The sequence below is a fragment of the Clarias gariepinus genome, chromosome 4 (genome assembly GCF_024256425.1).
Source record: "Clarias gariepinus isolate MV-2021 ecotype Netherlands chromosome 4, CGAR_prim_01v2, whole genome shotgun sequence".
NCBI lineage: Eukaryota > Metazoa > Chordata > Actinopteri > Siluriformes > Clariidae > Clarias > Clarias gariepinus.
The window spans coordinates 12677835-12689972 of record NC_071103.1 but is presented as its reverse complement, the minus strand read 5'-3'; the positions used below and the strand labels follow the sequence as shown (position 1 = coordinate 12689972).

At 43.3% G+C, this 12138-nt stretch overlaps 1 protein-coding gene across 1 annotated transcript in view; it reads right to left on the bottom strand.

Moving 5' to 3' along the window:
• LOC128520038 (carcinoembryonic antigen-related cell adhesion molecule 5-like) overlaps positions 1 to 12138 on the bottom strand; it is a 56930-nt gene extending 44792 nt beyond the window's left edge. The window contains exons 1-2 of the mRNA XM_053494046.1: positions 12124 to 12138; positions 11946 to 12036 (exon numbers count right to left, since the gene is read on the bottom strand). Of these exons, the coding sequence (XP_053350021.1) occupies positions 11946 to 12036; positions 12124 to 12138 (106 nt within the window). The remainder of the gene's footprint in view (positions 1 to 11945; positions 12037 to 12123) is intronic.

Below are 12138 nucleotides of genomic sequence, written 5' to 3'. Positions count from 1 at the left end.
TTATTATTACAAATCATTATCATTATCACAGCACTTTTCATTTTAAGTTTAAATTCTATTTAAAAACTTAATGTTTCTAAAAAGCACTTATTCTTTTATGAAATAGTTATAATCTAATAAAATTTACTGTCAATCATGACAATTTGATAAAAAGTACAACATTCAAGGACAAGAATGAAAAGTAAAAATATGCAATAAAAATAAATTTTTTACTCTGATTTTTAAAACACCTGTTGTGCTGGCATTCTTGGTGTTTATAGCCAGTGTAGCTAAAACCAGGGAAATAAGCTCTGGCAATGTTTGATTTAAGAGAAAGAGATTTACATGTACATGTCAGTGTAAACAGCATGCAGTATGTAAATCAGGAGAGATCCAGAGCTCCACCACTGCTTCATAATAAGCTTCTCTACAGAGAGATCTGTGCTGATTAATCACCAAATGTGAACCAAATAGTGGTGATTTGTTATAATGCCGAAAGAAGTGAGCAGATACCGCAATAGACAGCAGATGAACAGACTTTGGGTAAGAAGGCTACTGTATTACATTCAGGTTCTGCCTTTATGTCATTACATAATGACATATTATAGTGTTATTATTCTCACAGATATGATACAATATCACTCGGGTCAGATCAGGGAGTTTAAGTTTGGGTCTGTTAATAAGATTACATTATAATAAATAACATCTAGGAATTTTCTTTTTTGGAGGTGTTTTGTTGTCAGTCGTGTCATAAAAACTAATTGTTTTTTCTTTTAAACCAGAGATATGGGGAATATTTTTGCACTAAAGTGTAGTACAGTCACTGATCAGACAATGCTCTCTACTGGTCAAATGTTACTAGTCTAATATTCTAAGGAGAGGATTCAGTGTCAGCAGCACGCAAAAAAGCATCAAAAAGCATCATTATTCTTTTTTTTTTTTACAGATTACTAGCCTATAACACTAAGGATTTCTTGCTTAAATTAAAATTTTAATTGTGATTTTTTAATAAGATGTAATCCTTGATAATAATGATAAATATATAAATCCTTTTCCAGCTCGATTTTTTTTTTACGCTCCAGCGAGACGCAATGACTTATGGGACATTTTTCATTCCCTTTTCCGGTGAAGTGAAGACCAGATATTCACTCACTCCCTACACATAATTCACAGTTCCCTTTGAACTGAACATTTTCACTCCCTGCAGTTTGGAATTACACTTAACATGGCTGAACACCCCGTGAAATATACTTCGCAGGGTATTTCAGGCCCATTGGAACACACCACTTGTTTATGGCAAAAAGTGCCATTGACTTGAGTGGCTTGTATGCTCAATATTCAGTCAGGAAACTCACTTAGGGTTGCACAAGCGAGTTAAATTCGGAAGGGTTGTATCGGGAAGGGCAGGCGAGTTAAAACCTGGGCTAAATTAAAATCTGCAAGCCCAGTGATCCTCTGTAGTAACCCACAACATGGGCAGGACCCAAAACAGGAAGAATATAGATTATAAGGAGGGGTTTGGTCAAGATTGGTGAACTTTGACAAAATGACCAGGGAAGTAAGCTTTTGACCAAATTAGGGCAAATGACATTTAAAAAGAGGAATCTGTTTCAACAGATTAAGTTAAAATAGCTCAGAGGGTAGCTTTCCATGTAGATAAATTAGATCATACATTTTTCTTATTTTGGAGTGATCTTTTAAATTCTGCCTTAGCTTTATCTTAGACTCTTATCCATTTCTTCTCAACCTTCTCCTTCTTTTAAAGGTATTTTTTACTCTTGTCGCAACACCAGTCACCCCTCTATGGTGCGACAAGGGACAGAGTCGTGGAATGGCTTTAAATCACATGCCTGGCAGGTGCAGCCAATTCAGCCTAATCACGCTGGGGGATTCTGGGAAGTTTTCTCGGCTACTCTCACTATGCGCCTTTGTCGCCCTCTGCTGGCTGGCGGTGGCTATTTGGGTTATAGTTTATACCATAAGTCATGTTAATGGACATTGCTCATCATTTGTCTGAAAGCCATATGCTGTATGTATTTCAGTTCAATGGCACTATACACAGTACAGAATAGAACATGCAAGAAAAGTAAAAATATCTGTCGAAAAACAGATAAAACCAGACTTTCGTGCCGTTTCAAAACAAACTGTATGCATCACTCAACAGAGCCAATCAACGTGATAGTTCACAGTGTGTAGATAGAGTTTCAAGTCGCCACAATCCTTACAAACATAGAGGAAAGTCTGACACAGCATAGCTTACGCCATAAAAAGGCAAGTAGACTATGAAAACTAAACCTGCAAGGATCAATGTATGTTTATTCTTTCTGCGGGAAATTTAAAATCATACCTTGATATTTGCCTGAAGGTAAACCTGCACCAGAAACCGCAAACCATCAAACTCTGGGCGCATCTTAAGTGAATATAATGACACTTTAACTGTACTTAGGTATTTGTCTGAGGTTAAACCAGCACCATAAATTAAATTAAAATGTTGATGGGAAGTAAAGTTACAGTATAAGCAGATTCCAAACATAAGTATTTACAACTGCACATGCGTCAAACTGTGGGAGCATCTTAAATCGATGGACAGAATTTAATGAAACTTTTGCAGTGCTTAAATTTCTGCCTGACGTTTAACCTGCACCAAAATGTAGTAAAAGCGATTTAATAATCTACCTTAAAATAAGCTACTAATAAGCAACTTGCTCAATGTAAACAAACACCTCACCAATAGATATTAATTTGAAAATTAGCTAAACTAAATATTTTCACTGAAATAACAGCACTGAAGTTGCGTAAGTATATTTTAACACACGAGTAATTTTTAGACAAAACTTCAACATCTATTCTTCTATTTCTCATCTGTGATTCACTCTCCAGATACCAAACAGGGAGTGTATTTGGCTGAAGATGAAGGAACTACAATTTACTGTAAACAAGGTGTAACTGATACAAAATTAAATTAATGATTAAGCTAGGCAGCGAATTCTGCCATACAGAAAGACAGGTGTACGATGTACATGGGCTTCAGCCTGAAATAATAATATCAGTTACAGTAAATTACAGTTACAGTTAAAGTTAAGGTGAATAGTAAAATCAATCTTCCTAATAACAATTAACTGTTTTTTATTCTCGCAAATCACTATATAAATATTTTAATATAGCTGTATGTAATATGTACAGGAAAGTACAGGGAACATTTTCTAAGCATTTAATCCTTTGACACTTCCTATTCATGGTTTAATTATTCAGTGCACTTTAGTCTATCATTAACTAAATGTTTACTTCCTCTTCTTCTTATCATCTTGTGTGACCTCAGCCTTTTGAAAAACATTAATCTTTATTTAGTCACAGATAAAGTGTCAATATAATGATGTGTTAGTCCGGGAATGTGATATGCGACGTGGATGTTCCAGGAAATTCAATCTAAAGTATTATTACAAGACATAGAAAAAAAATTAGTGGAACATTTATTTAACATAGGTAGTGTATATCCAATTGGCTAAAAAAAAAAAAAAAAAAAAAAAAAACAGGTCTTTTGAAATTTAGAATAAAAAAGCCTTAAACATAACTTACACACACACACACACACACACACACACATATATATATATATATATATATATATATATATATATATATATATATAGTCATGTACAGAAGACAGCTGTGTATATTGTTCAGTAGAACTACTACAACTGATTACCATTAATTAGGAATTTAACTGGCAATAATAATTTTATTAATTATTACTATTATTTATTAATTCATTAATTTATTCTCCTCAATCGTCACTCTATCACGGGGCACACACACACACACGCACACACACACTACATGCAATGTGGGAATGCCAATTAGCCTAATTTGAGTACCTAGAGAGGAAACCCACCAAGCACAGGGAGAACACTCACACCCAAGGCGGGAATTGGCCAATAGACTCTGGAGGTGCAAACACTACACCACCATCTATTATTATCATTATTATTCATAAGATTATTATTATTATTGTTGTTGTTGTTGTTTTTGTTGTTGTTGTTATTATTATTATAATTGTTGGTATTGTTATTATTATTATCAAGAAGAAGAAGATTTTTCTTAATTAATTTTACTGCACTTTGAACTGTCAACAAGTTGTATGTTATGAAACAACTCACAGTAAATGAGGCTTAATGTTGGATGCCTTATGGCCCATGAGCCAGATACAGAGCAGATGAGCTGTTGAATTTAAGCAGCAATCTTTTATTTGTTACTATGGTTACACTAGAGGCTGGCACTATAGGGGTTAAAAGGTAATACATGGATCAGGTCCATACACAGAAGACCAGAACATAAGCATCTTAAATCAAAAAGACAATTGTACGTCGTTATTGTACCAATATTATTAACAATATTATTAACGTGAATTTAGACAATAATCATTTACATCTGTTTAAGTCATACTGGGGAAAAAAACTATGCAGATTAAAAATTTCTTGACATCGGGATGCTGGCTTTCACAGAACTACAGAACTCCTTTACTGTTCCTAACATGTGGAAATCACTTGGTCAGGAATATACTGTATATGGGATGTTGCAATAATTTCAGTCAAATTCTTGTAAGGTTATGCATTGAAAAAACAGGTATCCTTTAAGTTAATGGTCATCACAGCCAGCATCATCATTCACACATGTACAGCTTTTTTTAAAACATGCCTCATTGAATTGTTTTACTGCGTCTAAGAGTCGTAGTGTGCTTGAAGTATCCTTGCTTGAGTAGAATACCCCTCGTGGTATTCTAACACTTTTTAAATGTCAATAACCTACACTAGCAAATGCCATTACAGTGTTATAAACTTTTGATATGGGTCCCAATCACCAAACTTCAGCCAAAAGCCATGCCAAATCCTTTACTGCAATATGGCACCAGAATAAAAATAAGCACTACTGAAGTAAACAGTGACACAGTGGGTTTGATGAAAGATAATGGCTTCTTTAATTTTTATGATGTAATCATTACACAAATCTGTTAATAAAAATAGTTTTGAAGTCTACAACATTCTGTATTGAATTTTAAACCATATTGTTAAGAGAGAATCTTGACAATATTATATACTGTAGGATAAACTAATAAATAACACAACCACATCACAATGTGCAGTAAGACTGGTGTTTCCATCAAATCTCCATCCCATGAGAATGTGTGCAGTATCAGAAACATAAAAGAGATTGAACCTAGAGATATAATGAACGTGTTCATCTGTACATGTGACCAGAAACAGAGTGCGGTGTGTAAATCCACCAGGAAAGATCCGGCACTCCATCACCGCTTCATAATAAGTGTCTCTACAGAGAGATCTGTGCTGATTAGTCACCCGATGTGACCCGAAATAAGCAGAACAGTGCCAATTAAAACCAAGTTATAACTGTCCTATTAGCAGAATGAATTAATTTATGCTGATGCTCTTCAGATGTCAAATGGACATCAAATTTATTTCTGAATTAAATATAAATATATCCCTTTGCATTTATAGCTGCCTTCAAACTTTAAGTACAAAATGTGCAATAATTAGGCAATATGTGCAATAACTGCTATATGTGCAATAAAGAGAATTGTGCAATTTTTACAGTACTTGAAATAATTAAAATTTTGCAGCAATATTTGTGGAGTGAAGAGGTCTCGGGTGCAGCAGTTATTAAAGTATCTCTTAGGGTTTCAGTGGGGTTGAGGTCATGGGCCAGTGCAGGCCACTGAAGTTCTTCCACATCTGACTTGATAAATCATAATTTCATGGAACTTGTTTTGTCCCCTTAGTTCCAGTAAAGGGTACTGATGTTATAGCCCACAAAAAAAATTATAGATCTGTGTGTTTTCAAATTGTGGCAACAGTGGTGAAGAAACATTTATGTAATGGTCAGATTTCTAACGTGCTTTTAGCTATAAAGTGAATGTGGGTGATGGGAGGGTATGAAATTAAGTTATGTGTACAACATGGTAAATATTAACTGTGCTATAGATTGGGAAAGCATGTGAGCATATTATACACAGCCTTTCACGATAAGGTCTGGAGGCTTTATACTTTTGGCACTTTTCTAATAAAATGTAGTTGTCCATTTTAGAGTCTTTTTAGATAAAGGTATATTTAGGTTAGTTATATTATAAAATAGACTTTTGTTTTCCCTTTGTCATCTAAAGATATAGTATCAGATACTTTTGCAATAACTTGTGTAATGTACTTGTGTATTGACAGTATTTGGTTAAACCTTGCAGTCCATGGTCAGAGAGTGCTCTCTAGTGGTCAAAGATTTAAATCATCACAATATCATGTTACTGGCCAAACAAGTGTCTAGAAAAGATTTATTGTTAGATCAAAAAGCAGTTATAATGGTGAAAAGATAAACCACCAAATAAAAGATTTTTATCTTTAGTGAAATATTAGCAGGAGACATCTTTTGTAGAATTAACTGTATCTTAGAGGGAAGGGATGGGAGGCAGTCAGCGCTCTCACATCAATCGGGGCTCTAAGCCAATCACGGTGTGTGCTTCTCTTCTCGGAGTGTGTTACACATGAGCGAGCAGTTCAAAAAGATGCGGTTGGCTGGTGTCATGTGGTTTAGAGGTAACTCTGCCCTCCCTGACTGATAATTGTTGTCTACATGTAGTTGTATCCTAATGATGGATTTCCCGAACGTGGGGATTGGCTACTACTAAATTAAGGAAAAAGTCAAGAAATCCTTATCCAAATCAGTGATTTTGTTTTTTTCCCTGAAATGTTGGTGTTATATCTTTCACTTGGATGTTGCACTAAGTAAATACAGCTGGATATACTGTAAATTTGTGATTATTTTATGGGGGTGGGTGATTCTAAAATAATGTACTATGTATTAGACTATTCTGGGGAAAAAAACATACAGTAAACAAAAGCAAGTACGGTGAAACCTCGGATTGCGAGTAATGCGGTTTGCGAGTGTTTTGCAAGACGAGCAAAGATTTTTTAATAAATTTTGACTTGGAAAACAAAAGTCTTGGTTTACGAGTACCAAGTATCATGTAGCATGCATGCGCTTCTTGTTTTGGCGCCAAGCATTGCGTGATCACAACTGAGCCAACGTTTTTTGTCTCTCTTCCGTTGCGGAATTGTGGGTAATCGTCTCCCCTGCTGGGTCTTAGTGCGCATCTCTTACGCATAATCAACATTCGTGCATGCATGTACTGTTTACTATAACACTGTGACCATGTGTGTGGGCGTAAAACATATTGTGGCGTTTTTATCGCCCGAAAGGATGGTGGAGAGACAGTGAGCTTATATTGCTGCCCAATGCAAATGGCTGGGAGTATTTTATTAGGTAGCACAATCTCACACACGAACACATGAGACGGCTCAAAAGAAGAACACACCCTATCACACATACCCTGGCTGAAGCCACTAAACCAAACACCTTTCCCCAACACGGTGAACACATAACAGTCCCTCCCGCAAAGCATGATGGTTATTACCCGAACCCCGCCCACGCCACATTGCCCCCACCCGAGCTGTGACCGTCCCCGGTCACCATGGCGAACTCAGTCTAGCAGGCGTGACGGTGGTCGGCGCTGGCGTTGTGAACGCCGGAGTCTTTTTGCGGGGGAAGGCGGGGCACAGCCCTCTTCCTGAGGCGGACCGGCCTCCACAGAGCTCGATGTTTTGCTGACGTGGGGCTGGTAGGGAGCGAGCCGGTCCCGGTGGAGCACGACCAATCGCGACCGCCCCGTCAACCGCACCCGGTAGACCACATCAGAGAGCTGTGCGACGACCGTGCAGGGGCCCACCCAGTGCGACATAAGCTTAGGTGAGAGCCCCCTTTTCCTTCCGGGGGAATACACCCAAACCTGCTCCCCAGTAGCAAAGTCGCGCCCCCGGCTGTGAGTATCGTACACGCGGCGCTGCTTAACCCCGCCGTCCGCCAAGTGTCTACGCGCCAATTCGTGGACACGAAACAGTTTGTCTTTTAATGAACAAAAATAATCCAAACCTGGTTTCGTGGGTAAATCCACTTGGGGCGGGGGCCCGAACACCAGATCCACAGGCGTTCGCAACTCGCGACCGAACATTAACGCAGCTGGCGTCAGTTGCGAGGACTCCTGCACTGTGTACGATACGCCCAAAGCACGAGAGGCAAATGCTCGTCCCAATCTTTTTGCCGGTTGCTGGTAAGCACGGCGAGTTTGGTGGTGAGTGTTCGGTTGAACCGTTCCACGAGGCCGTCACTTTGTGGATGCAGGGGCGTGGTGCGGGTCTTTTTCACCCCGAGGCGCTCGCACACCGCCGCAAACACCTCCGCCCCGAAGTTACGCCCCTGATCACTGTGCAACTGCTCCGGGACGCCGAATCGGCTGAACACCTCATCCACCAGCACTCGAGCCGTGGTGGAAGCGCTCTGATCCGAAACAGCGAACGCCTCCGGCCACTTGGTGAAATAATCCATGGCCACCAGCACATAACGATTCCCGCGATCAGAGATGGGAAATGGCCCCAGAATGTCCACGCCCATACGTTCCATGGGCGCCCCCACCCGAAAGTCTTGCAAGGGTGCTCGCGAGCGCTGGGTAGGGCCCTTCTTTGCCGTGCAGACATCGCATCTGTGAACAAAAAGTTCGCTGTCAGTATGACAACCCGGCCAGTAGAACCGAGCACGCAACCGCCGCAGTGTCTTAGTTACCCCAAAGTGTCCCGAACCCGCGTGCCCATGAACCATCCCCAGCACACATGCCCGCAAAGTCCGCGGCACCAGCAGCTGAAAAGATTCGCCAGCGCCACACGGCCGTTCCCACTGGCGGTAGAGTAAACCCCCCCCGCAACGCTAGTCGGTGAAACTGCGAGTGGAGAGCTTTTTCTTCGGGTCCCAGGTGGGCAATGGCGGAATAATCCGGTCTCTGGCCCGCGTTAACCCAACCTAATACCCGCTGCAGTGCCGGGTCCTTCTCCTGCTCGACCATTAGCTGATCGCAGTCCATCTGTGGCACAGGCGAAACGACCACCGGCGATGGTTTAGGTGCCGCAGTGACTCGGCTGCACGCCGGCTCGGACGGCCGATTACCGACGGGGGCTTCGGAAGACTGCGCAGGGAGAATGTTCTGATTCACGGGGGTCGGGGTGTGTTCGATGTCGTGACCACCCACACGCTCTTCAACCCGCTCGCAGTGTCGACAACGCTCTTTGCTGCACGGCCGGCGGGATAACGCATCGGCGTTAGCATGCAATTTTCCCGCTCGGTGCTGAACGGTAAAGTGATAGTCCTGCAACCGCTCGAGCCAACGCGCTAACTGCCCCTCGGGCTCTTTAAAACTGAGCAGCCACACCAGCGAAGCATGGTCGGTCCGCAGCAAGAAGGATTGCCCGTATAAATACGGCCTAAAATGCTTAAGGGCCGCGACGACCGCAAGCAGCTCGCGCCGCGTGACGCAGTAGTTCTTCTCCGGCCCAGACAACGCGCGGCTGAAGTACGCGACAACACGCTCTTTGCCCCCGGCAACCTGAGACAGGACGGCCCCCAGCCCTACATCGCTCGCGTCCGTGTCGAGAATAAACGTACGAGCTATATCAGGATATTCGAGAACGGGCGACGTAACCAGAGCTTCCCGTAACCGAGTGAACGCACTCGCGTGCTCCCTGTCCCAGCGAAACGGCTGGTTCTTTCTCGCGACCGCAAAATCCTTGCCGTGCACCAATAAATCGTCTAAGTAGACGACACAACGGTTGCGAGGGATCTCTGCCAATACTCTCTCCATCAACCGTTCGAACGTAGTGGGAGCGTTGCAGAGGCCGAACGGCATGCACCGAAATTGCCATAGACCTTGTCCGATCGAAAACGCGGTTTGGGTCGTGCTTCCGGGTCGAGCTCTACTTGCCAATACCCGCTACGCAGATCCAACGAGCTAAACCATGCCGAGCCCGCAACGTGTTCCAGCGCATCATCTATTCGCGGTAACGGATAAGAATCTTTGCGCGTCACCTCGTTTAACCGCCGGTAGTCCACACAAAACCGCCACGATTCGTCCTTTTTACGCACAAGTACAACGGGTGAAGACCACGGTCCGGATGCTGGCTCTATGACGCCCGAGTCGGCCATCTCACGCAGCTGCTGCTCGGCTATAGCTCGTTTAGCTAACGGGAGGCGTCTTGGATGTAACCGAACAGGAGCGGCGTTACCCGTATCGATATTGTGCTGCACCAAATCTGTATGCGTGCACTCATGCTCATCCACTGCGAAAATATCGGCGAACTCGTGCAAAAGGGACTTCACGGCGTCGGTCTGCGTCTGATTTAGCCCTACACTGCTACGCCGCATCAGCTCGGCCATTATTCTCGCTCAGACAGCTACCGGATGTTTACATGGCGCGTCCACCGGAAGTTCCGCCCCCCTGGTGCGTGCTACTAACTCGTCCGGCTGCGCTTTGGGCACTAGCAACCTAGCTAAACCGAAACTACCACGCAGAGTCCCGTCTGGCCGTGTCCGAAATCCGGGTAGCCCTGGCGCGCAAGAGATCGCAGGTCCATGGCGAACGCCCCTAGTGGCTCAGAGGCGCTCCGCACGCGGGTTGCCAGCTCCTCGCCGCGGCCTCGTTACGGTCCCCTGCGCCGAAACGGAAACAGAGCGACTGCTGCAGCTTCAACCAGTCGTCCCGCTCATCAGCCCGGAGATCTTGCAACGCCCGCAGCGCGTCACCCTCCAACGAGAGGGCCACCCGGACGGCTGTTTCTGCCGGGGACCAGCCCGCGAATTTGGCGGCTAGCTCGACCTGGGCAATGAACGCGTGGGTATTGCCGGCGCCGTTGTAGGCCTGCAGGCGCAGCTGTAGGTCGCTTCGCTGGCGGACGGGGCACGGAGCTGTAGCTTGCTCCAGTGTCGGCGCCGCGTCACTGGAGGAATCCTCCCCGAGGTCCAATGCCGGAACCTGGAACGCGCCGCTCCGCTCCGGTCGCCGCTCTTTGCCCGCGCTGGCCCCATCAGGGAGGGTCTTCTTCCTCCTCAGCTGCTCTGCTACTCGGCGGCCTATTTGGATCCTCCGGATTTCCTCCGGGGTGCGCTCCAACTCGCGACTCTCCATATCCCACTTCTGACACCAATGTGGCGTTTTTATCGCCCGAAAGGATGGTGGAGAGACAAGTGAGCTTATATTGCTGCCCAATGCAAATGGCTGGGAGTATTTTATTAGGTAGCACAATCTCACACACGAACACATGAGATGGCTCAAAAGAAGAACACACCCTATCACACATACCCTGGCTGAAGCCACTAAACCAAACACCTTTCCCCAACACGGTGAACACATAACAGTCCCTCCCGCAAAGCATGATGGTTATTACCCGAACCCCGCCCAGCCACAATATTTTATTTTGTGTCTTTATGCGTGTTTGTACAGCGTGCGTGTAAAGCAAAAGCAAGTCTCATTAGATAGGTTAAAGATCCATTTTCTTTCTCTGCTCAAGGCTCAGACTCCTCTTTGTGCCTGTGTGCACGCATCATTGGACACCATGCCCCCAAAACTGCCCAAAGTGTACATTTTTACTAAATTAATTTATATACATTTATTTTTATATAATACACAATTCTGTATAGACGTAAAATGTAGTACTAAGCAATGAAATGGAAAGACATCCCGACCAAAGTCCTCCCATGCAGTGAGTGCTCCCATGATACATTGTGGATCCAACACAATTCTAACCAGGTTCAAATGTGTACAGTGAACAGTTGTGCACTTTAAACCACTTTTAATTTATTTATTAATGCATTTATTACATATAAAGTATATGGAGTGTTCAAGTCAAACCAGAAGCTTTGGTGAAATGTCTTCTAAAAGAAGGTATAAATCTGAATGACATTTACAGAAGACTTCAAGCACCATATGGTGATGAGGCTCTTAGCCACAGTAAAACATTTGAATGGTGCAAACATTTTAAAGAAGGCCATATATCCATGAATGATGATCCTGTCTCGGAACTCACTGCGATTGTTCCTGCAATCATTCAGCAAGTAGAATGCCTGACTGTCCAGTGACTGGTTGCCAACTTGAAGGGACGCATCTGTCTGTGTGTACTGTACACACAATCATTCACAAAGATCACTTGCACATTACAGGAACTCAGCTGGGAGTTATTGCCACGTCCGCTGTACAGCACTGACCTCACTCCAAGCCAT